The 26836-nt window shown below is 39.7% G+C and overlaps 2 protein-coding genes across 4 annotated transcripts in view; both read right to left on the bottom strand.

The window, feature by feature from the left end:
- The window catches only part of LOC122972202 (extracellular serine/threonine protein kinase FAM20C-like), a 34525-nt gene that overhangs the window by 1475 nt on the left and 6214 nt on the right, over positions 1 to 26836 (bottom strand). The window lies entirely within an intron of this gene.
- Positions 240 to 26423, bottom strand: LOC122972194 (dynein heavy chain domain-containing protein 1). 3 transcript variants are annotated; one of them, XM_044339044.1, is made up of 44 exons: positions 26230 to 26423; positions 24784 to 25270; positions 24284 to 24457; positions 23993 to 24196; positions 23533 to 23643; positions 23137 to 23293; positions 22607 to 22861; positions 22132 to 22275; positions 21668 to 21779; positions 21252 to 21484; positions 20892 to 21129; positions 20517 to 20674; positions 19842 to 19964; positions 19401 to 19677; positions 18861 to 18988; positions 18111 to 18309; positions 17932 to 18023; positions 17513 to 17735; positions 17200 to 17325; positions 17006 to 17103; positions 13722 to 16878; positions 13517 to 13619; positions 13172 to 13331; positions 12804 to 13086; positions 11141 to 12698; positions 10683 to 10788; positions 10026 to 10140; positions 9729 to 9915; positions 9211 to 9313; positions 8680 to 8808; positions 8339 to 8530; positions 7694 to 8113; positions 7168 to 7591; positions 6626 to 6724; positions 6293 to 6469; positions 5743 to 5921; positions 3875 to 4909; positions 3596 to 3770; positions 3314 to 3397; positions 2670 to 2895; positions 2356 to 2447; positions 2121 to 2270; positions 1193 to 1815; positions 240 to 1051 (listed from the first exon to the last, which is right to left on the bottom strand). In XM_044339044.1, the coding sequence occupies exons 2-44, from the start codon at positions 25179 to 25181 to the stop codon at positions 650 to 652; spliced, it is 13629 nt and encodes a 4542-aa protein (XP_044194979.1). In that variant the 5' UTR covers positions 25182 to 25270; positions 26230 to 26423; the 3' UTR covers positions 240 to 649. The 3 variants fall into 3 exon arrangements, with proteins under 3 accessions (XP_044194979.1, XP_044194999.1, XP_044194989.1); XM_044339064.1 differs by having other exon boundaries at positions 13517 to 13616; XM_044339054.1 differs by lacking the exon at positions 26230 to 26423 and adding an exon at positions 26088 to 26213.

The following is a 26836-nucleotide window of genomic DNA, read 5'->3' as shown; positions in this document are numbered from 1 at the left end:
CTTAAAATGTCAAAAAGAACATGTCACATTATGATCTTACACATTAAAGAAATAAAATTATTTACTGTATTGTTTATTACCTTGCAACATAAAATATCTTCCTGTGTCAAAACTGAACAGATGAAACATGAATGTACTGAACCCCCCAGGCTTGAGGACAACTACAGCTTATTCAAACACAGTCCTTCGAGGGTATTTTGTGGATGTGTGTTTGTGTGTGATCATGCATAAAAACAATGTACATGTCAATGTTACTTTTTAATTTTTTTTTCATTTTAATAGCTTACAATCGATTCAGTGACATTTTGTCAAGATAAACACTCTCCAGTCGTTTTGGGCTCTGTGAGATTTAGCTGGATCAAACAAGTTGCCATAAATTGCTGTTATAACACTGCACAACTTCAATGAAAAACAAAATTAAAAACATTACAAAACATAATGTTTAAGATACATTATACAGTAACTGCAAATTCACATAAGTAAAATCATGTGAACATTAGTCCTAAAAATGAATACATACACAACATGTCTCATGTGGCATCAGTATTATACACAAAGAATCACTTATTCAGTACAGTATGTCTAATTGCATCAGTGCATTTTTTCATCTGCCAAGTGCATCACAGCAGTTAATAGCAGGCTGGTTCACTCAGAGCCTACTCACTAGCCTCACCCTTCTTAAACTACACAACACAGGATTTAACTTGGCATGAAGGGGAAGTGTAGTAATAATGTTAGCATCAGCCAGTCCCCAGTTCCCTGTCTCTTGCTCTTCGTCCAGATAAAGAGGGCAGTGATAGACTGGTAACTGAGGGGCAGTCGATGGAGAAGCATCTGAGACTTGGACATCGCTGGCATCCCTTAAATATGAGCTATCTGTTTTCTTAACTTGAGCCTTGACACAAACAAGAGGGAATGAGCAAGGCTGAGGAGAGTGTGTGTCTTGTACGGCTCCTATCTGTGTATCCCATGATGCCCCTCTCAGCTCCAGGCCACACAAATATAAAGCATCTGTGGGAAGTGAGGCTGGGTATGTACTATCACTCAGAACCTGGAGAGACAAGAAGACTATTAGTTATCATCCTGCAAGACCTGCAAATGGTTAAAGTCAAGGTAGGAAATTACTTTTTTTCACCCACTGGGTTCCAAAATTGAAAAGCTCTTTTAGTATTTCATTCTTTTTATACTTTACCTGAAAATGCAGAGTTATATCACTGACATATTTGCGATTTACTTGAGCAGCCTCTCTCATCAATGCCACCAGAATGCCTCTGGCATTTTTGAAAGCAGATAGTCGGTAGGCACCGGGTGGATCTGAAGTGCTGTAGTGCCAGAGATAAGCCCTGAGCAACTCTGCCCTCCTCTCCAAGCGAGACAAGTCAGTGAGCTTGAGGAGGGAAGCGAAGGTTGGCGTGCTGTTTTGAATGGGCTGTTGGAGCTGTGAGAGGAGTGAGGATACTGAATCAATGAGATCATCCCACTCAGCCTGGAGGAAGTCACATAGGGGACTGTGAGAAATGGCTCCTGCATTTGTATATCTGCTGTCATTCTTGTGTGTGAAGTAACTCTGCAGAGCCTGCAGTCGGTCTCTAGCGTGGCTGTAGGCTGGCAGTGTGACAGGCTGGTTCAATTCAGTGCTGAAACATCTTGTTGTTCCTAGAGTCTGGGAGGCCTGCAGTAGTATGCTCAGATTGTGGCTATTGATCTTTACTATCTCAGCTGCCACATCAGCACTGAAACCCAACACAAGGGTATCACTGATATTTGCTGAATCCCAAGGACCCTTCTCCAAAACCTGCAGCAGTCCTGACAAATCTGAGGACATGAAACATAGCTCTTATCAATACACTTACACAAAACATTTGGCAACCAAACACACACACACACACACACACACACACACACACACTGGCTCTAATGCTTCTGAGTACTTGCTACTTGTTGTTTACAATGTTGATTTAGTAGATCAGCCTAATTTCAATGCTGCAATCATGGAACTTGCTCTACATCTGAAAACCTTCCATGCTCCATTTCCTCCACTTCACTGTCCCATCACTCTGTGTGTAATCTATATACTGTACTATGCAAAATACAGTATTATCAGGAAGTTGCTTGGTTACCAAAGTTCCCAGTGCTGCTGATAATATTTGAGAGGATGTGTGGTCCACTGTCCGAGAGAGGTGACACTGTATTGAAACAGGTCTTGGCAACACTCTCTACCACCTCCAAATCTGCAGAATCTAGCACATGGCCGCCATGCACCAGATTGACTATGATTAAAAAAAAAAGAAAGAAGATTAGACCATAACAGCAACTGAACTTATAGGACAGTTTTAGCTATTCATGCTGCCTCACCTGCTATATACTGCAAAGCCTTAGTCTTATTATGGCAGAGACTGGCAATGCAAATGTATGCGTCCACCAAAGCCTGGAGGTCTTCCTGGCTCCTTTAAAACAGGCAGAAATCCTTGATGTATATAATAATATCATCAATAATATGAAGATTATATCCACCATTTGAAAAACACACATCGGCTTTGAAACACTGGTTTGGTTGGTTTTCCTCTAAATTGAAGCAGAAGTTTTCAATTTGTTAAAATTAATTGAATGAATGAAGGAATCTACTGTATATTATCTACAGTTTACAATATATGAGTCACTGCCCTCACCAGCAGTGGATTCTCCCCTGGCCCAGGTATTTATAGGTCTGTCTCTGCAGTAAGACAGTATGGAAGATGGCACAGTGGAGAAGGAGCTCCAAGTTGTCAGCTGTGACACCTGACAGTGATTGACGCTGTATGACAGGCACCACCTGTCGCAAAGAGCAACTCAACTCCTCCTTCACATCCCAGGCAGAGTCACAGACCAGAGGCAGGGCACACATTCGCACTGCCACTGTTTAATGATAAAAATGATAATCATCATTGTCATCATAATCATTATTGCAACATGAGTAACAAACGAGACAAAGGCTAATGTTTTTACTTAAGCACATTTTTTAATTTGCCATGAATTAAATTACAGACGAACAATCATGAATGTTATTGAGAAAATATAATCACAAAGATCATGACATTGCTTTAATTGAGAAAAACTGATGTACAAAACTGATGTGTTCTTTTTTCCTCTGACTGCACACCAATATTGTGAGTGTATAGTGTTATGTTTGTAGAAAATCAGACTGGGAAATATTTCTAGCTTCATACTGAGTGGTTGTGGCAAAAAGGAAAGACTGGTTCATCTTTCCTGCAGCTATGATGACTAATCCTTGGAGACTTCGATAGAGCAGTGCAGACAAAAATTTTAAACTTACCAGGTATGGAGGAGGATGCATTTTCTTGAGTTATAAACCACAGCCGGAAGAATGGGTGTATCTGGCTTTTTATGTGTGGCTTCACTGTGTGGAGGTATGTAGGTTGGCAGAAAGGCAGATAGGTAGACAGAGATGGATGAATATGGTTAGTCAGTACTGTCATTGCATGCTTTCTTTTAGGCTTTTGAACAGGACTCATAAATTTTGTTCTTATCATAATATTTGTTAATGCTAATGAATGATACAAATCCAGCTTACACTGGTTCTTGACGGACCACCCACCTTTGAAAGAGGAGATCACCTGATTGAGGTGCATCAGTACTTTATCATCCCATTGGTCCAACAGGTGACAGTTATTAAAAACCAACCAGTGGCCATTATTAACTGCTTTGTCCAGAGTTGAGAGGATGAACTCTTTGTCACACAGACCTCCAAAAGAAATTACTTTCACCTGAACCTAAAACACACAGTATTCATTTAGAAAAACATCAAAGACTGCATAGATGTACAGTGTTTACAGCTATTAACTTGACACAAAATAAATTAAACAGTATATATTACCTCCTTTGTTTCTGCTACACAGCAGGCCAATTGTTTTATTAAGTGAAGAGGCTGAATGCTTGTCCAGTTATCTTTGCATGGACTAGGCAATGTAAGAATGATGGGTCCCTCATGTTTGACAAGAAATCTAGAGAGGGCCTCTGGGTTCCCAGTGTGAGGCGCCTCAGTTCCTGTGGTCTGTCCAGACAGGCAGAGGTGACAGGCAGCCATGGCCTCAGCGAGTTCCTCTAGGCAATGTGGGATCAGGGTCTTCCAGAGGAGAGCCCGCTGTAGCAAGGACAGATGGGAGTGAGAGCGACAAGGAACAGCCCCTACTACAGTGGAGGACGTAAAGTGCAGGTACTCCTGCCACTGAATGGGGGAAGTGGCAAGAGAAGCAGTCAACCCTCTGAAGGCTGGGATCCTGTCTAAACAGAGAAGTTCTGGGTAGATATGAGGGGATATCCAGCTGGGCAGTGAATTGCAGGACTGTGAGGCGGTGGCAGGAGAGGAGCAGGGTTTCACTTTAGTGACAGGACTTTGTATGTCTACAAGGCCCTTGAAGAAGGCTGCCTTCTCTGCCTCAGAGCAGAGATGGTTGTGCTGGAGCAGAGCCACAGACACCAGTAGCTTCAGAACAGCAACATGGCTCTTGAAGAGACAAGGTCTGTATTGGACCAACAGTTGGTCTACCATCCTGTTCATGATCTCTGGTATTATGCCTGCTGACACTTTCCCAATGGTGTAAGACACAAATGGCCTGCCCTTTACAGTGAAGGCCTTGCGCAACAATGTGATGAAGCCAGATAAGGAGAAGTAGTAGGCAGGGGAAAGACGAGACACCTCCTGCAAAGCCTGGTAGAGGGTGGCAGCTAGCCTCATTAATTGTCGAGAAGCAGCAAACAGGGACTCATGGTACTTGAGCTCCTCACTTAGACCCTGGATCTCCGCCTGTAGTTTCTTCATTGCTTCTTGACAAACAGCCACACGAGGGAGAAAATCAGATTCCTGCAGCAGTGTGGTGTTACACTGCAGTATGTAGTCCATCAGAGCATCCTAAGACAAGATTGCATACAGTCAATTGGTGTACAGCAACTATAAACAAAAGCAGATAATTTAATTAATATTATTTATTCATTATTATTATCTATCAAGTAGAATTTGACATGAAAGCACTACATTCTGTTTTAGTTTGACTTAACAATAGAAATTAGCTTTTTCATCCATTGACCACAGACACAGCAGTAGTTTCATTAAGACACAGCATACATTACAAGATTCAAATCTGGAAAATATCGACCGAGAATCACTCAAGTCTGACAAATATCAGCTAGATCAAGAGGCAAACTGCGGAGAGCATTTAGATGATGACATGACTTGCCACCTCACAAAATTCAAGAATCCTGAGAAAAATATTTCAACAAGGTATTTTAGATATAATATGTAGGATTTTGCAAGGACATCGGCTCAAATTCACAAACTGATTTTGGTGCATACTTAAGAAGAAAACTAACAATGACAGCTGCCATGGAAACAAAGACTAATCTAATTAAGTGAATGAAGGGTTGATGCTGATGTGTGAGAGGAAGCGAAAACTGTCACACACACTTTACAGCCAGCTTGTAATGATGTAAATTCCAAAATAATGTGTATTGACCAAGACCAGGCCTCAATGAGCAAAGCAAAAATTTTGGGCAACAATTATAAGGCAAATGGATTGTCACAGTCAGGCAGGAATGGTGCTGTATGCCAATTTTGTTTTGTTCAAGAGAAAATATATCCCCCTATGTCCAACAGTAATTTGACAATACTTCACTATATCATATGAAACTAAGTGATCAACAGGAGCAGAATTTGCTTGATATGATTGTTTATACTGGTTTAAGTACCTCTTCTGCAACCAGTTTCTTCTGCAGCAACTGCTTGTTATTCTGGAACCGCAGGTGTTGAATCAGCAGGTCTTTACACTCAGACTGCAGCAGCTGTGTCAGCATCAGCTCCTGGATCTCTTCTGAGCTCACAGAGAGGTCAACAACACATACCTGAGCCAAGATGGACGCAGGGATCACTGAGGAACAAGAGCAAGAGTAAATGGTTAGTCACTACTTTCCAATAAAGAGCTCATTTCCAAAATGTTCAGTGTCCAGTTCATTTTTTCTGTTTTAATATATTCCATCTTAGGATGAAATTCCTTATAAGCAGAGTAATACAGCAATAACATATTTTTGCACTGTGTGCGGAAATATTCTCTGTGAATAGCCATAAGTGTTATCACTGAATTACACATTTAGCCAGTCACCAAGACAAATTCCCGCACATTTATGGTGCTGGGGTGATAAATTAATTTGAAAATCCTTCACTTCTTTTGCAAGTGAAATGCAAAAATGAGACAGCTTTAGCCAAGTCAATCCCTTTACAGTTGTATTGCCTCCTTCTTACCACTGCTAAGCAGTCGGACAGGCAGATAGGTGCTGAGGAAGAGGCAGAACTCAGGGTGGATCAGCTGTACATGCTGTTTTAATCCTGGAAGGCGACATCCAGCAGGGTGTGCCAGTCTGGCCATAAATTGTGGACTGGGGACAGCACGTTCCACATGAGTAACCAAGACTCTTAAACCTGCAAAAAGAAAGGTTTAGAATGAATATAAGGCTGAAAAAAGGCACTTTTAAAATGATACCATATTTGGCACCAAATTAACTACTACATCATGCAAAACCAAATAAAAGCAAATATCAAAAGTTTTTTTTATATGTGTAACCTCCACTAACTCACCTTTCTCAGCAGCCTGGTCCAGTTTGTCCAGCAGCTTTGGATCATCAGCACAAACCACCATCCCACACTCTAACTCCTTCTCAAGCATGGCCTTCTCTCCTGTAGAACAGACACTTACTGTACTGGTTTTAAAATTTATAATTCTGATCTTATCTTATATGGAGTCTGTAGACTACAATAACCAGTGGCCTTAAACTATCAACATAGACTTTGTGGAGATTTTGTCTATACATAAAGAGGATAGGAAAAACTGTGATTTTCTGTATACAGTTGCTTGTAATGTTGGTTAATCAGGCAGGTAATACAATCATAGTAAATTGAATACCTTTGGGTGTTACAGCTATGGGCAAAAAATAAATTGATGGTAAGTTGTAATGGGGATTAGTTGCTAATTTGATGAATAAAAAAAAGGTTAAATTATTTGTAGTAGTACATGACTGGACTGAACTGCTATTACAAACTTTGGCAAAGATCTCAGAGGGGATGGATGACACAGGATCGAACAAATCCCAGCACAGACATTCGTAAATCTAAGGACATACCTTTGATGAGGAAGTTTTGGGAACTTATCTCCAGGTGATGCTGGGTGTCTGCCAGTAGAGGCCAGCGCTGAACCCAGGTATTCCTGCAGCCCCACAGCAACAGCTTCACTACCAATCTGGCAGATGCAGCATCCTGGAGCTGCCACTTGTTCATACCTAATGCCTGACCCAGAGGCAGCTGTAGCCTCTTAGACACAGGGATAGGAAAATCGAGTGTGGGGTAAGGAGGTGCTGTGTCAGGGTATGTAAACAGGGAGGCTCTAGGGTCCTTGGGGTTTATGTTGATGCTTCCTGTCTGACATAGCTCCCTCCACTTGCTCAGCAGTTCTGTGCGTACATCAGGTGCAAAGGGGCCTAAATATGAAATGATTGCAGCCAGGATAAGGGCATCTCCTGGTAAGGTTTGGTTATTCAACTCCGCCTCCTGAGGGGAAAATTGAGAAAAACATATTAATTTCAATAGAAATGATAATAAATTAAGTGGCATGTTTAATGACATGTACTGTATATTTGCAAATTCTGTTACCTGAGCAGCAGCCCTCCAATCTCTGACATGTATCTCTAACTGCCCTACAGCTGTAGCAGCTTCTCTTTCCATGCTCTCAGCTCTGTGCAGCTGTAGCAGTTGCTCCTTCAGGGCCTCCTGTACAAACTGCAGCTGAAACTTTAAATCATCTAGGAAATAATATGCATCCTCCTTCTGCTGCTTGGCCAGGTACAGTTGATTTTGTGCCTCTCCAGCCAGCACCTCCAACTGCTGCTTGACCACCAGGTGGTACTGCATACAGCAGCACTCATACACAGCCTGGACCCATTGGCACAGGGACTCGCAGGCCTTGCTCACCTCTCGCACAGACTCTGGTACAAACAGGGGGCTTTTAACTATCTGGCCAAGCTGCTGCAGCTGTTCATTTGTCAGTCTGTAGCGGTCAAAAAATTCCAACTCCTGAGAAAGGGAAATGTTAATCAAACTGAGTAATCCCAAAACAGCCAATAAATTTCTAAGGATTCAAAACTACAATGGCAAGGTAACTGACACATTTCTACACAAATTGGAATGATAACTCAACTTAGAACCTTGTTAATTTGCATGTAATAGTACTGTATTATGTCAAGCAAGTAAGTGGCACCAAATAGTTTGTTTGTTTGTATAAATGTTTTTCCCACATACCTGGAAAAAGTTGGATTGTCCAAGAAGCTGTTTAGCACTTTCCCAGCCCGGTGGACGATTAAACAACAAACAAATAGCATCCATGATTTTTACCACTCCATCTGGTGGATCTCTGTAGTGGCGTACCTCCTCCAGGTCAGATGGATTCAAACACTTAAGAATCTTGAGGCCTGACTGGAATACAGATCTAATCTGGGAAACAAAATTTAAAATGTCAAGTTCATTTTCTGTGAAACTTCTATGAGATGTTCTGAATTGTTCTAAGGATTTGACAACACAATATCAGAACACATTATTATGATTTTATCTGTAAATAATACAAAAATTTGCAATCTGCTCACCTGCTCCTGAGCGTGATTGATCTGCTCTTCAAAGTGATACAGCTTGTTCTCCGCTTCTACACATTTCTGCTGGGTTTCCTCAAGCAGGCTCCTCTGATCATCTATAGCTCTTAGGAGCTCTTTCTCAAGCTGCAGGACAGAGAGAAAGAGGTCAGAGTGGTAATACAGATATCTAAAATATGTAGTTTTCACAAAAAAATACTGTGCTACAGCATAAATAATACAGACAAAACTCTAAGAATTTTTTTAATATTCAGATTGCAATTATTAATTATGGGATGGTTCAGGGTCACATAATCACTTTTTCAAAAAATGAGATGCAAAAACTAAATGTTGCTATTGAAGAGTTTCTCAATTAATTAAATAATAAGATGCCCTTGAATGCAGTACATTTCTACAATATATTTGTTTCAAATGTTTAAATCATGACTGCGGTGGAAAAGAACCTCCTGTGGTATGGACACTGTGGCAGTCAATACTGCTGCAACCATATACAGACTATTGATTCTGCTTAAACTGCATATACACTACCTGCTGTGTCTCAGCGACTTTCTCTTGCAGTCTTATTAAGTCCTGTTTGTACTTCACAGCTGTGCTGCTCATGACATCCAAATGAGACAGAGCAGCAGCAACTCTGAAAAAAAAATAGTTATTGTAGACCTGCAAATTTAAGTATGATTAATTAAGTAGAAGAATATTTAAAGGATGTCAAGAAATATAATTTAGACCTGTACAGTCTCCTGAAATCATATAAACAGCCTTGCAACAAATGCTTCCTTTGCGAAGGTTACTATGTTTAATTTTTGTTGTGACTGTTTCAGATATTGATCAGGGTGTAGTTTGTGGTACAGCTGTGTTTGATTGCATGATAATTTACAGTGCACCAAATATTTTGTTTCTTTTAGATATGATAGAGGGTCACAATATCAGATAAAGTTGGCAAAGTATCATCACAAATATATTTGCATTTGTACATCATCAGTCAGCACATTAAATACTAGAGACACAGGGACAGGGGAAAATGATTCTTCAAGTGAAAGACCAACTACCTGTTGGCTTGGCCCTGCCATTGCTTGAGCAGGTGGTTGCAGAGGTAACCAAAGTGGGCAATGAACTCCGTATACGTCTGAGGGCTGAAAGGCTGAGTTCTTAGAAGGACAGAAGCATACTGACATGCAGATTGATGGATTCCTGCCATAGCCACAGACAGACTGGCCTCTGAGCCTTCTCTCTTCACTGAGTTAAAAGAAAAAGAAGGGTGTATCTTGGTACCGTCTGGAATAATACTACCAGTAGAAACTGGTAAAAATGAAATGGATATGAATCACTTTGGTGGTCTGACTTACTTTTTGGGTCACTCATTTTCAGGCATTGAGAAGCAACTTCCACCAAAGACTGATTGGACCAAGGCTGGTACACCTCCACACAGCAGCTGAGGCTCAGGGCCTTGGCCATTTGTACCTGGATCGCAATAGGGTAAAATGTTCTCCATAAACCTCCACTATTTAAAATCAAATAACAATTTCTAACATAATTTCCAATTTTAAGTTAATTGTGCAACATACACTTAGCATACAGAGCTATTGCCATTCAAAATATCACATCACAGTAGAGACCAGGACTGTGTGAAGACTGTGTACACTTATAGGCTACAGCTGCAGTGTGAACCTCACTGACTTTGCTGTGATGTGACAGTTGGTGTACAAAGGTTCCTGCCCCCATTCAACTTAAAAAGACCAGTTTGATAGATATTGCATCAATCAACCTTGTTGTCTTAAATGGTTGTGCCTGTACTGATTTCTCCACCTTACTGCTTGCTGGCTTAGTTTTAAAATTCATTTTTCATGACATGATCACATTTTGCTTGCAAATGTTTGTTGAATATGAGGTGTAGCTACAATTTTTTGGATGAATGTGGTCTGAAAAGTACTGTTTGTTTTGTTATGCAATACAGACACAAAGTGTCAATGACGAGTGTGGTCATTAAAAAAATACTTATTTACATTCCATCCAGGGGATCCATTGTTGGCAGGTATTTCACTGCTGTCTGAAATGGTGAAGGGCATCAACAGGAACACATGTACATTTCTGTGGATTCGGCTCAAGTACCTTTGTTAAAAAGAAAAGAACAAAAAAGGTTTACAAAGTACACACATTTTCTTTTCCGAATACTTAACTGCAAGCAGTTTACTTGTCTACAGTACCACTAACATATAATTGAATGTATTAATGGATGCATACATCAGAAGTACATTAGCACCACATTACACTTTTGGATGTTAGGATGTCAGTAAATTCCAAATGAACACTGAATACATTGCATGTATTTCTAGGCCTAATCCTTCAGTGATACAATGTAACAGGAGGGTTGAATACTAACAACTACTAGTTGTCTCTATGTTAGTCCTAAATAATGTAGCAAACTAGTATGAGGGCTATTAGATCAATTAGGTCTTCTTACTTCTCAAAATTCCAACTGTCCCTAAGATATCTTCTGGAGTTTTTCACAGCAGTCACTCTGGAAACAAGGTTCCTCAGGTCCTCCTCTGTGTGGAGCCCGGGGTAGGTACTGTGGGCCATAGCCACCAGAAGTTCTTCTCTGACAGATGGGCTAATTCCCTCATGGACAAGTATGATGACATTAATGCCATCCATTCTAGTTTGACTCCCAGCCTGTTTTAGGATTTTATGCAACTTACTCTCATTACCAGGATGTATCTCCATCAACTGGTAACCTGTGACATAGGCGGCTAAACGCACAGAGGTTTTGCGGCCTGTGCCTCTGTCTGAGCCAAACAGCACACCATGACCTCCTGGAATGAGCAAAGCCCTGAGGATATGTAACAGCTGACACACCCTCTGTCTGTGTACCATGTATTTGGATGTGATGTTGTGGGCATTATCAACTTCCTGTCCTTTGTCTTCCTCTTTTCTGTCCACGAGTGCAGATACCTGCTGCACTAGTACATCAAGGTCTCCCTCCTGGTAAGAAGAACTACATTTGAAATTGCGTTGCTGAGTCATTGAATTCAAGGCCTCAGAGAGCTCAGGACAATATACAAGTTTAGCCATTACATTCTCCATATGCTGAAGAATCTGGGGTTGCAGAGGGTGGGGTTTTAGGCTTGCATCTTCTAAATGATTGTTTTCAGACGGAAAGGATGGATCAGTCAATGTATAGTCTTTCTTCGGGTCTAATTGGCCAGCTGGTTTTGGTTCTTGTACCAGATTTAGTGTATCTGGACTCTGACCTATTGGCTTACAGGTGCCTGCTGTGTCAATGGGTAGTGTGTGAACAGCGAGGCTTGTGACAGCAGGTGGGCAATCTAAACTGTCAGAGTTGAGTTCATTGACCAATCTAATTCCATAGTGTGTTGTTGCTGCCTTGGCTATGAGTGACTGAAGAGTTTTGCTTTCATCCTCTGAGCATAACCTATCACTGAAAGTACGCATGCACTCATGCATCCAGAGATGTGCTATGTCAAGCACTGTTGTTGCAGGCCCTGTCAGGACTGGAAGAAAACTTGGTGTTGCATACTTCTTTTTCTGCATTGTCGCTGTATTTGGGATGTTAGGCTGCCACAGGCACATCCCCCGAAACACCTTTTGCAGGTCATGATGGGAGAACATAAAATAGGGCCTCTGCACATTGGGCTGGAATTTTTCACCAACTGCATGATACAGATTTTTAGTTGCAGTGATGATACAACATGCCATATCCGCAACACTCTGGATAAATGGCATGTTTTGGAGCCAAAGTTTTAGCTGAGGAGAATGGATAGACAATATACTGTCTATGGTTAAGCTAGGAAGCACAAAGATGGAGAACAGGCGTGAGAGCCGGGAAGATATCAAGTGACTGTGGTGGTTGCCCAATTCAAAGACACAACAGGTAGCCATGTAGCTGATGGTTCCAGGACTCAATAACTTGAAGTGGTTGGTATCAAATGTAAGAATCCCTCCTTTTGAAATACTTTGTCGTAGCGTCTCTAGGGCCTTTGACATCTTCCCAAACACATCTATCAAAAGGAAAGATATACTAAATTGATACAGTTTAACACATTGTACATTTAGATTTAAATTTCAACACATTTACTCCCCCTAAGGTACTTTTTCCTACTCACCACATGGGGCTTCATGCAAATCATCCACAAAAAGAAGCAGGCTTGACTGTTTGGTCATGGAACCCATGGTATCTTTGCAGGTCCTCTGGCAGCTGATGCCATTCAGTATTGAGCGCAGGTCTCTGGAGCTCAGGAGTGGATTGGCTGGTAGGCTAATGTGTGGCTTGTCAAAACTCAACAAAGAGTTACACAGAGTGGTTTTTCCTGAACAGGGCTCTCCTGCAACCAACACTGGCTGATTTGCCTCCAACATGAGGTTCAGGAGATATGTATATTTCCTGTACTATGTAAATACATTAAGACTCTTATTAGTTCAGATATTAAAATGTACATGAACACTAAATTTATGTATTTTGTTCAGGACAAACCTTGGGAGTGATGGAATTTGTCAACAGTGATTCCCTGGGGCATATCTTACTGTCGATGCCAAAAAAGTGTTCAAACACAGTCTCTTCACCTGGAACCACAAGTTTGTACCGGCTATTAAACAGAAGCTGGCGGGCTACAGTGTCAAACTGTGGCCAGTGGCTGAAATAAAAACATAAAATATACAGTATGAGAAAAACTATGACTTGTATTCATTTTGGAGGCATTTTGGTAAAAAAGTTACAAGACATTTTGATGGCAATAATACATGACTAAAACATTTGCCTGGTGTGTGCGTACAGTATGAGACAGGTGACAACATAAAAGGTAATTTAGGATTGTCATACCGAGGATGCAGATGTCCACCAAACCCCCAAATATAGGCCACCAGAAAAAGCCCTTCTTTCATTTCGGCATCTGACGTGTCAGTTCTATGTAGAGGTATATCTGCTGGTATAATCAGTGATAAACATAGCAGTTGTTTGAAAAGTTATATCCCTAACTTAACTACGACTTATGTTAAATTTTTAAGAACCTGAGTAATGGTCATACCTCTTTTGTCTATTTGTGGTGCTGCTTCAGATTCCTCTACTTCCTTCCCAAAATGTTGTAGGAGGGCACGAAGGATCCGACTGAATGACATGATTTCTTTCATGCCATATATTGAGCTTTTACAAGATTCTCCTTCACTATGAATTGCATTTTGCTTAAGCAAACTCAGAGTGCTGGAGAAAAGATCTTCACCCAGACGATTCCACATTTTCAAGGTCCCTTGATCCAGTGTGTGTTCACAATGGAGAGCATCCATTTCACTCTTCCACACAGCCTTCCACAGATCAGTCCCTGTGAAATAAACAAGGCTGCAACGAGTCACTACAGAGGGACTTGCATCACTTAGGTCAGTGATTTCCATAAGTAGCTTAAGGTGTGATTGGGACGGCGCAAGTGTTTCACCTGATGACAGGTACAGATATGGGTCCTCGAGATTACACAGTGTGGTTAAGTAATCTAACCAGCCAGGTTGCCCCACAGGCTCTCCATCCATTACAAGCCATTTCATTATTGTGGTCTGATCACTTTTCTTCTTATTCTTGCACATTTCAGAACTTGTGCGTTCACGTCGTTCTGAATCTCTCAACACCTTTGCAACAGCTCCATCTTGCCATCCTCTTTTTTCACAGAAGTAACCAAATACCTCTTTGTGAGACATGGCATTAGGAAATAAGACCACAGTGTCAATGTAGCTCCAGGTTAAAGCAGAGATCTGTGACTCTGCTTGTGGGGTACCTTCTTCAATCATATTGTCATTTTCAAACACATTTTCCACTGCCTTGGCAGCCAGACTACTGAGTGCTCCAGCTAGAGCACTAAAACAGGTTGTTTTTCCACTACCTGTGTGCCCTACAAGCATAACAGCCTGAGAGAATGTCATGGTATGGTAAAGTGTAAGAGCACTGCAAATCATTTCTGTGTCAGAATGAAACAATTTCCTCTCTAATTCTTCTGTAACTGCCTCTTTAAGTTGCTTCTTTTCTTCTTCATCAATATATTGTTGAAAAAGAGGAAACTGGCATGCTATGGGGAATGTGTCCTTGAAAATGATGTAGAACTGTGAGGCTTTCTTGGGCTCATGAATAACAGGTAATAACACAGAAAGAATTGCTTTGACAATAGCTGTCTCCTCCATTAATCCCCGTATAATTGAGAAATGAGAGCTGCACGACATTGAAGGCTTTTCAGCTTCTTCTCTATCATTCTCAATAAGTCTGGCAGTCACATTTTGTGGAGGTGTAAGATCAGTTTGTTCTGCAGCCAATCGTTTAGCCTTATCTGAAATTTCTCGTTGCCTTACACCTTGTTGTAACTGTATTTCAGAGGCAGAGATGATCTTTTGCAAGACCACAAGATAACCGCTCTGGTCTTGAGTGATGACATCAGGCAGATAGAGCAAATCCTTGGCCAGGCTGATGAGGGACACCAGACGTCGACTTAAAGACATGGCCTCTGAGAAACCAATGGAGGCCAGCATTACTTCTGCAATGATCCTGTAATCTGGATGGGTTAATGCAACAGGTCTGGTTGCAAATCGGAGACTTTGTGGAACTTCAGATGTGTACCCCTTTGATGAAATGAGAACACATCCATAGCTTAGGCTAGCAGAAAGGCTTTTCCCTGCAAGTACCATATGGCATTCTGGATCCACAATGTTTTTGCAACCTGTGACCCCATCAGTAGTCCCATCCTTTAGCTCCTCATTCACACTTTGATTCTTCTTTTTCATTAACTCAGAGAAGGATTGGTGAATGTCTTCTAGATACTGTCCCAGTGATGACTGGATCCCTTGTGTTAGTAAGTCCACAGAGTCCAGCACAAGCCATGCTCCAGTCTGGAGAGCACCAAACAACATCTGCTGAACAACATTGGGTCTCATGCTTGGACAGCACTGTATAATGACAACCTGTCGCCCCAGCATTTTCCCTAACTGGACCACAGTCTTTTTCTTTCCAGACATGCAAGGTCCACTCATAAACCCACACCTGTAGCTTGTCAGTGCAAGGAGAATCCCCATTATCCCCCGATCTGTGGAGGGAGTGTGCACCATCAACCAATCTTCTGGACCAAAATACTCATAACCATACTGGAGTCGATGGCACAAAACATCCACATAACATGTTGAATCATCATTGCCTTTTACACTCTGATCATCTGAGGTTATACAATACTTCATTAAACTCAGCCATTCAAAAGACGATTCCAGCTCACATTTCACCTCCATGAGTTGAGATAGCTGCTGTGCATGATTCATTGTAAGTTGCACTAAAGCACGCAGGCACATCATCATGTACTTAGAAACCAGTGATTCACTTGTAGACCCTGTGATTCTATCCCTTATGGACTGGCCAAGGGTTTTCAGTTTTGCACAGTTGTATGCCTTTATGTTGCTCAACTTCATCGAGCTTGATTCTTGGAAAGCTTGTAGAACAACTCTGAACCATACTGCCTCCTCAGCCACCAGCAGACACTGAAGGGGATATTCAGACAGCATATCCAGCACAGGTTGTGCATTTTTCCTCCTATCAGCAATATGGAGCAGGATGTCTCCAACTTTCGTATCACATGACAAGTCTTGATTGGATGGTTTAAGTTGGCTTTGTACATCAGCACATTGTTTCAGGAGCTGTTCCATGGTAAACTTGAATTGTTTCTCAAAGGCACAAAGCCAAACCAAGGGATTGCAATTTGGTTCCAAAGGAGAAATAAAAGTAATGTGCTCCTGTAGGCTGCCAAAAACCCCAAGCACCTTCATATGTCTGTGGCTAACAGATGTAGCCCCACAACCTTTTAGATCTCTTGTATTGGATGGCATTTCATGGTCCACCTCGAGCCAACGTACCCCTTTAAAGAATTTGCGTACAAAGGGTAGCAGTGTAGAGGGTGTTGGGTGAAAGCAGAGTAGTTCTATTACTTCCCTGTCACTCAAGAACCAGACTCTTGGAAACACTTCACAGAGGGCATCCCGGAGATCCACCATCTGGTTGTATATAGCTTCCATTGTAGAAAGACCATTAATGAGGATCTGGCAAAGACTATTACCATGGAATTTATCATTTGTCATCTTGGAATGCACAAGGTTCAACACACGAAGGTCAGTTGATATAGTATGTATAATGTTCTTAAATGTTTCATCAACTGGTTGGAAACGCTCCAGCTATGGAATAAGAAGAAAAATCTGCATTAATCTGACATGTAAAAATAAAGCAAAGCACTGACATTCATCAGTTTCAAAGCATTGTAAAAATGATGTTGGTTTGACTTTTGATGACACAGGGACATACCAGGTCCACTCTCTGAACACTAAAGGATGTTTCATGAAACACCTTGGTCAGGAAGGCCCATATTTGCTGGTATCTTTCAAATAAATCAAGCAGCTTCCCTATAAATATTGAAAGGGAAAGCAAAAATCAATAAACTGTATTCTCACAAGTATGTTCTGTTTCTGCACTTGGAGGAAAATACTGAAAATCTATACCGAGTTCTTGTAGTGACTGAATCCAATCTTCCACCTGCAACCTGAATTCAGTGCTGTGTGAGGACTTCAAAATGATGGACAAAGACATCAAATCATTTTCCGTCTGAGCAAAGTGGATTTTCGTATCTAAAAAAAAGCATATTAGCAGATCACAGAATCTAATTTCTACATACTTCCCTCTGTTCATGGGGCCAAATAAGTAATTCAATAAGCATGCAGTAAAAAGTAAGACTCAACACCAACTACAACAATGACTACATCTGTATTATTCATTTACTAGCTTGTTATTCAGTCAGTTGTTATTCAGTCTCACCAATGACGATGAATCTAACATCATTACAGGACTTTTGACTGGCAGTTTGGGAATTTGAAATGGTGCCAGCTGTGGGCCTCTCTGTTAATCCATGTTGTTGCTCACAATACTGCCAAACAGGAACTCTGAATTTATCCAGCTGGAAGAGTCTGGCTTTCCATTCCTGTTGAAGCCTTTGGAAGGCCTGCTCCATGTCACACTCTGCTTGTGCATCCCTGCATATCTGACAAAGTAAAAGTTACTGTAAGCTAAATCAGTTGAGTGTCACATTTAAGTAATATATAAGGATAATTTGGTGTTGGTTGAGCCTATCAGTTTTCACCTGAAATTTTTCAACAAATTATTTCTGCCCTTATGTTTCCTGATTTTAGTACCACTGCCACAGCATGCGCAATATGTAACATCTCTTTGGCTCCCACCTTATTAATTAGTTCCTGGTGAACTTCAAGCTGTTGAGACATCAGTTCAGCAACAGTCACCTTCTTCTCTGGGACATATAGTAGGCCCATGCCTGTCAGATGGAATGTATTTTGATCATATTAGACATGCTGTGGTTCACAGAACATGCATGTGTTACACTATGGGCTGAGTATCTGACCTTGGAAAATAGCTTTCCAGTGTTTATGTTTGAGTGTGGGGCTCTGCAGCTTGGCCATGACTGCAAGCTGATGGCTTAAGCTCTCTAGGATTCCCAAAGTCTCCTGCAGCACTGCATCATGTGTAGGTATGGTGCTTGTTAGAGATATAGCTTGCTCCTGCCACTTGGCAATTTTCTCTTGAGCTTGTGACACCACAACCTGACAGAAAAATATTTCGGAAGATTAATATTAGCAGTAAGGTCAGAAAAATCAAAAGATAGAGGAGAAAGAGAGCTGTTTTTTCAGGTGAAATACTGAGTTGTTGTCTTGGCTTAGCTGCAATTTGACAGCAGCCTCTATATATATTATATGACATGACAGGGGATCAAAACACATGGGTTAATTATCTCTTGGTTCAGATCACATGGACAACGATGACAGCTCAGTGTTTTTCTATCTTTAAAAAACAGTTTATTTAATTTTAGACCTTGTACTATGCTATAGGGTGTGTTTGCTAACACGTCAGATGCTAACATTAGGCTTTTTTTTCCAAGAGAGAAGAAATTTTAGAAGGGTATCGATTAAGACCAAAGCAAATTCAGGTTCAAGTATATTTTAACCAAATTATATAAATTGTGATTGCTATAACTACATACTGGGACTATAAAGAGTATTTGTTTAAAATGTACACATCATTTTATACAAATTATTAACTGTTTGTAAAATATCATCATGTCAATAAGCAGACAGAAGTTTATTTGGCATCTTACCTCAGTGAACAGCAACTTTCTCCACTCTTTTATCCATGTTCTGTATAGAGCTGTCAGCTCCCACAGCTCCTTACGGGCCTTGATTTTGTGAACATCTGTTGTTAGAATGGTCAAATCCATTGGATTTTCTAATGGAAAATCATGGGAAACATAATGGTCTAATTAGAAGATGAGAGAGTGGAAGAATCTTTTGTAAGTTAATGGCATGACAATAGTATTTTCCATGGATATTCCAGGATCAAAACCACTGTTAATGTTCCATTTGTTCTCCTTTTTCAGTATGTAGTTTGAATGTGGCAAATCTGCTGCTGCAACTGTCACACAAGACAATACATTTGCCTTAGTGTGGGTCATGCATACTGTAATTTAATAAAAAAGTGTTTTGCTGTGGTGGTCATGTTCAATAATAACTTTTTCATGCCTGTAACTGCTATTTTCAAATTCCCAGGTCTACTGCAATGATACAAACTCTCAATATAAGGAAAATAAACAAATGACTTATGATTTATTCATTCATTTATATAATTCAGAACATCTCACCTTGTAGATTTTCACTGTTCCTACTAAGCTGTTCCAGCTTTGTTTTGAGAGTATGCACATGAGCACACATGTAGTTCAGTTTGGAGACCATCTCATCAGCATTCTTGGATGGATCAAGGAATTGTCCAAAGGTAGCTTTAGAGACCATATTTTTAAGGTCACAGACCAAAAATGAGAACATTGTGTCCAATGCGCTAGCCATCGAAGGAAGATGATGGCACACAATGCTATCTGCTTGTTTCAAGAGAGGAAAAAGGCAATCCCACAAGCCCAGCATCTAAATATAGAACACAAACAGAAGCACACACACTGCAGTGTCAAAGAAGTCATAACTCAGATGTGATCTAACTGCTGTAATCTTCTGAAGTTATGCAATAAATTGAGTTGTACAACTTTAATGTGACAATTCATTCAATCATTTTCTCTTTTATGTCAGCAGACCTTTTCTTTTAAAGTCCTCTCCTGTTCAGTCATTGTCCTATAGTTCAAGCAGATGTCCCGGAGGGAGTGAATGTACTCCAAACGTCTCTGCATGTCAGACAACTTTTTCACAGACTCCCTGAGCTGCAGAGAGAAGAAACATTTAGGTTTGTTTAAAATAATTTTTGACATTATATTCAACATGTAATTAATTACATTTAATTCATTTTCAAAAATATATCTTTAATTTTGTTAATTTTAGATTTTATCTAAAATAAAATTGCACTCACTCATCCTAATTCTACAATTACATACTGGAATATATTCATTAATGTTTATTTAAATTATAGTATTGCAACTGTTGAAATATACCATCTATCACCTGATTATGCTTGGATTATAAAATATAAATCCAGAGCACATTCGCTCTGGAAAGGGAGGTGATAAATAATTCAATTAAAGTGAATATGCGACCAAAAGAGGAGTTGCTGGGAATCTGAATCTTCCATTTGCCATCCTTGTTAAATAAAAAAAGGTATTGTCTTTTTATAGGATCTTTTATTACCCTTTTGGCTGTTTTATCCGTCCTAACCATAACCAGTAATCTACAGTATTTCTCTTCTTTACATTTTGTCTTTTTCTTCTTTAATACTTTATTTTTTATGCAGGTAAATAAAGTTTAAAGAGTTTCTATACCATAATAGCGTATTTTGAGAAGTCATGTAAGTCTCTGGGTTCTGTCTTGAGTTCAGCAGTAGCCCTCTCCAAGTCTGATACGAGGCTCTCTGAGTACAGTCTGATCTGCTCAGCTAGCTGCTCTTGAACTTCTTCTTCAATAAAACTCAGATGTTGCCCTGGAGAAACAAATGGAAAAAGCATAGAAGATCAGAAAGTAAGTCTTTCTATTTTAACAAACCACAAAAATTAACTGGCTGTTTCTTATGGGAATGTCCCATTTCATTACTCCTTCCTGGTTTGGGGCAATGATTATTTAACTTCAAGGAATCAAGGAATTGAGTTTTTTATACACAATGGGGAGAAGATTAAGTAAGTCATGTAGTGCAGACATACCCAGATTTTCTTTTATTTGGGTGCAGAGGATGATGAATAGCTGGTTGGAGGTAGAGACTGATGAGGGAAGTGTGTGGATTCTTTCAGACCAGTGGCGCACCTTCTTAATATGCTCCTCATACAGTAAAGCAGACTTTACGGACTCCAGAGAGGCTGGATTCCACTGACTAATGAACAAATGGATGTCTACCAACCATCTGTACCTCTCACACAGCTGTTGGATTTCTGATTGAGCTTCCTGTCCAGTGACAACAACAAAAAACAGTGACAATAATTAGAAATACGTGCAGATATTGAAAATATTTTACATGTGTATTGATTATGATCGACTTTTTCTAGAAATGAAAGTCACAGTCTTGCCTGCATGATGTTGATCTGCTCTTTCTCAGCTTGTTTTGAAACATCATTGCTGCTGATCTGCCACACCAGCTGTCCTTTTGAGAGAGGATAGTAGCTGCCATGCATCTGATTGCCCTGCACCATTATCAAGGTCTGTTCTGGCAGAACCAGCGAGTGAAGTGACTTGTCTCTGAACAATCGCCAGCAGCAAAACTTTCTGTGACAAGCCATTCCATCATTGTCCTTATTTTCCCCTGGGGGTTAAAACACATGGAAATCATAATCTACATTTTAACTAAGTAAATAAATTAGCATTGTGCATTCTGACATGCAAAATTGTATCTGTATCTTTACCTTTAATCTTTAATCTTGATAAAACAATATTATATCTTTAAAACTGCAAGCATTAACGACAACTTAAATGCAAAAGGCTGTACCTGTAAAAGCAGGATATTCAAGACAACTGAAGTCAGAAATTGAGTCCTGAGCAAAACCAGAGCTGAAGAATCTGTTGCTGACCTCCAGGAATAATCCACAAGTGTCACACATCTACCAGAGCATAAAACTGTTATGAGGCTGGTTATAAACTCATGATCAAGAGACTCGCAATATATACCAAATTTAAAATAAGTATGACCATAGCTTCTGTGAATTTTGAGATACTAAAACCTACCATTTTTCACAATTAAACACATTTTAGTAATCGAGCCACCAATCCTTTTCAAACATTCACAAATATGAGACACACTTTCTAGTAACAGTAATACCATCCAGTGCCAACAACTGAAAAATATACTGTATAGTAGATGTCAATGCCACAAAGGGTTAAATTACGTTAACATTTAGCCAGCAAACAAACTTAAATTCATCTGTATTTACAACTGTGAAATGTATAAATCACCTGAATTACAGAGTCACCAACAGTCAGGAGCGCTTCACTCACTGCTTCTTGGAAGTGATTTATTGGTGGGTTTACAGTCAGCTGACCACTGGCACTGACACACAGTTCGGTTTGGAAGAGACAGCCCTGCTGAGATTTCTCCCTCTGACAAATACCAAAAAACAGCATTTATTTGATTAAATGGTCATTAACTGCTTTTTTATCTGATGCTTCCATTATATTATGTAGCAGTGGTGCATAAGAGTAATTCTAGTTTTGGCTCCATATCTTTCCTGGTAATAGCTATAGAGCAGGCTGCAGCAGTGTTCAATCGGTTTCCATGACTTAATCTTAACTTAAAAACCGTGTTAAATGTGTTAAAGACGGAAATTACAATGCTATTATTTTTTTGCCATTTTTTCTAGCAGGAAGGTTTATGTTTTTGTAGGGATACACCGCTACCGCTGAGTGGAGTTAACAAATGATCTCTTGTCACCTTCAAAACATTGTTGAGGAAAGAGGTTACATGTTGTCTGATGATCGTGATGAGACTCTGCACAGTCATTTGATTAATGAGAGCAGCAAAGTTGCCCAGTTTGTCTAAGTTGCTTTCAGCCTGGGACAACTCTTTCTTCAGTTCCTGCTGGTGAGCCAGATGGAGGTGGATGGGCTCGAAGCGTTTATTTGGCTTTTTAGCATATTCCATGTGCAGCTGGAGCTCCTGGTAGGCCTTATAGCTGTTCTTTTTCACCTGGGGATAAAAGAGCATTACTACAGTAGTAACATTTGAATAGCTTATCTTCTAAAAACGATGCCACCCAGAACACTGACCACATGCCCATGAAATAGACAGGCTTCTTTCTCAGCTGAAACTATAAAAGTTCTTTCTCATGCTCCCAAATGTTACTCATGAAAAAGAAATGCCATGCTCTCGAATACTCAATAATTAATGCTATTCTATATAGATTACACAGGTTTTAGTTTTAGCTAGTTTTGCATTACGTCAGAAATACAAAAATGAAGTACCACATTTAGGATGACAGCGCGATACTGTGATAACTTCCCCAATATCTGCAGACACTCTTGATTATTAGTGATCAGAACATTCTTGAATTCCAGCAATGTGTAGGTTTGTGACTCATTCTGAGGCAGCCAGCATGTCCTTTTCAGTTCTTCAATTGCTCTGTAAAAGATATAATATTATTAGTGGGAAATCTGAACATTTAATGTTAACGCTGTCTGTCTTACACCTTACTGTACATGAAAGCTAAAGGTCAGAGTTTAAATTAGCTTAATAATAGCATATTAAATATTATAATAAAAGCAACAATTCTGCTAATACTGAATCAAAAGCATCACTTGCCAGCTGACATTAATCCCATTATTGTATAATTCAAGACTGGAATATTTGATACGACTCACCTGGAGAAAAGAAAAAGGGCATTTCTGAACTGAGGTACAGATATGAGCAGCATACCCTGCAGTTTGTCACACTTGCGCTGAAAAAAGATCTTGCGCACATTTCTGCGCCACCTGCCACAAAAAACACCAAGCAGGTAAAGCATGAAAAAAACATCACTTACAAGACAGAAAGCACAGCTTACATGTACTTTTACTTAATTTTATACATTGTATGTATTCTATGTTTTCACTTTGTTTTTATTTTATTTTTATTTTATTTTGTATTCTGTTTTCACTTTATCTTATATCAAAATGTTTTATTTCTTTGTACATTTACATGTTTTTATGTTCATTTCATGCCTTTTATGACTTTCTTGATGTGAAGCACTTGTTGCATGTAATTTCTTCTATATTTTATTTTGTATGAAAGGTGCTATACCAATAAAGCTATTATTATTATCATTATCATTATTATTATTACCAGGTAAAAGCTTTCCGCATTCTGAAGTCCCTGAAAAATGTGATTTCCTGCAAAGCTGTCCACAACACAGACTCTCTGTACCACTCTGCCAGACTGACAAGTCCACCATAACCCCTCTCTGTCACATGTAGGACAGTATGAGAGGAGAAGACATAGTGCTCAGAACCAGCTTCACTGGAATGGACCACTCGCAGGTCGTAGGGTCTAAAAGAAGAGAAGACATGTGTGCCTTTATACATTTCATTCATATTTAAACAGTGTGCATTGCAGTAGAATAACTTTCAAGTGTACCTGTAAGAGTCACTCGCCACTTCTTTCAGGTGATAAAGCTCCAGTTCTCCCAGGTCTCCTTTCCTAACAAATAGTTGAACTACCTCTGTGCCAGTGAGAGGAATGTTATTTGGTTTGGTCGCCTTTTTATTCTTACTTGTTGTTACTTTCATTGATTCATCTTTCTCTGTGAAACTGAAACAATAAAAGTGAGTGTAAACAACAGAGGAAGGTATGCTGTAGGACTTAGCATTAATCTGTCAGCTACTTTTTCTGTCACTTTGTGGAGACCTATGCCTATTACATACAGGATATCATAATTATTACAAATTTACTCAGGCTCATTTTTCCTGATGTAGTATGATAACAGCATTGTATTTGTTTATGTCATAAACTAGTACAATATTTCTCATAAGCTAAATTGGAAATGACACTCATACCCAAAACTTTTAAAATTGGATCAGATTGAATCAGAGCGTGAGTCACATTCTAAATCAGATCTCTGTAATTATTTAATTTACCTCTTTGCTGGTGACTCATCAGCAGTTCTGACAGGGATGTCAGTGGCCAATGCTGAGGCCATTAGTCGGGGTCCTTCTGTCCATTTTGCGTCACCGATGGCCTTCCCTGGTCCTACTTGGGCTATAAGATGAGGAAGTTCCACCACTGATAAAGGTCTGTCAGAGGGGACACTTTGACGGATGGAGGTACGACTGAATACAGACCTGCCCAGTGAAGCTGCTGAGAAGCATGGTGGCTCTGGGTATAGAGGAGGTAAAGTCACTTGATACCCAGAAGAAATACTGACAGTTGGAGAGTGGGCCTTTTTCTTGACCTTGGTATTTGGCCTGGAACTGTCTTTTCCACATGTCTTAGATGTTCCACCATGGGATCTTTTCTCTGAAGTGGCAGCGAACATGCTGCTGATCTCTCTATGAATATCATCAGCAGGTTTAGGTACCACAAACTTTATCTTTCCAATCTACATAAAGACCTTTTCTGGAATTTCTGGAAGGTAAAAAAAATACATTAATGAATAGTGTGAGTCACCATGCACTATCATATTATGCTTTACCTATCCTGCATTAACTGGCTACATACCAAAAACAGAATACAATATTCTAGACTGGGATGTCAGACACATTTATTACTGTTGCAAGAGCTCTACTCTTACTGACTGTAAGCAACAAATTCAGTTTTAGACAGGTGAGGAGAGTACTTAGGCAATATATAATTGTTTTCCTAATCTACTGTCTAGGAAATCTACTGCACTAAAAATTATAATACCATATAAGTCACTTCATTATAGTGTCACATATCACATAATAATAATAACAATATATCGAGATGATGACATATTTTAGGATTTGTAGTGTCAGCATTTCGGTTTATAACTGGTATGTAGCCTAACTTCCTTTTTTCCAGATACTCCGTCCCTTGCTAGCATTGGGAAAAGCTGCATTTTTCTACTGAGATTTAGCAAGTCATAATGAAATAAAGTGCAAAGATAAAATCTTGTCAATACCTCCTCTATGTGTTAAACTAACGTTAGTTACTTTCAATTGCAGAAACAGCTTAATTAGCACAGTCTAATGGGTCAAAAGCACTGATTTACTTGTTTAACCGATAGTTTTTTTTATCCTATATGAATTCTAAACTTAACATGATATTTTAAATTAAACATATAACTTTTTGTGGGTTTCGTTGTTCTCCATTTCAGTAGTGTATAACGTTAAAAAGTTGTACTGTTTACTAACCTTTGCTAGTTAGTAACAGCTAACCTAGTTAACTAAGTAGTAAACCAAAGACGTTAGACTTCCCCCACCTGCTCTTAATACGGCTGAAGTTCAGATACCAAGACAACTAGGAAGCAAAAGGTGTGTTTCAGAAGTTAAATAACTTATTCAAAACAACTAACTAGCTACACAACTACGAAATAACAGAACAAACTTCGGTGACTTTCTTACCTGGCTGAGCAGAAGTTGTCAGTGCAACCACGGCGACGGCTCGTTGCCTCGGTAACGCACAGAAACTTCAGTTGGGCAGTTGGGCTGGTCTCTTTGCTGGTGAAGGTCAAGTATGCAGAGTTTACTCTGCTCCTAACCTTTAACCTTACAGCTTTTTTTTAAAATCTAATGTAGTTTGTCGCGACTACAGCGCAAAACCGAAAACTCTGACATGTTATGTGCTTGTAACAAAAGTATTTCCCCTGCTGTCTGTGTACAATTTGTATCCTTTACTACAAATAAAGTTTCTTTTACTAGCTCAGTTGCTCTGAACAAGAACACATGGGCTGTAGATGTTGTTATTGACCATAAAATGTGGCTAGTCTACTCACTAAGACAGAGTTTATAAAATATTAGACACCTCCCTTCTAATATTTACTGAAACAATACATTTCTCTTTTGGCTGAAGGTTTAAAAATCCCTCTTCGTTGCCCCATCCACAGTTTTTCCTCATACTTTGTTGGATTATTTCAAGAGGATTAAAAGATTCAGTCTTCCTTGCATTTAATACACATGAGTAATGTGTTGAATTTACCATTTTGTAGAGGTGAAAAGTATAGCCATAGGC

The sequence above is a fragment of the Thunnus albacares genome, chromosome 3, assembly GCF_914725855.1.
Source record: "Thunnus albacares chromosome 3, fThuAlb1.1, whole genome shotgun sequence".
NCBI lineage: Eukaryota > Metazoa > Chordata > Actinopteri > Scombriformes > Scombridae > Thunnus > Thunnus albacares.
The sequence above is the reverse complement of the archived record's forward strand: the minus strand, read 5'-3'. Positions and strand labels throughout refer to the sequence as shown.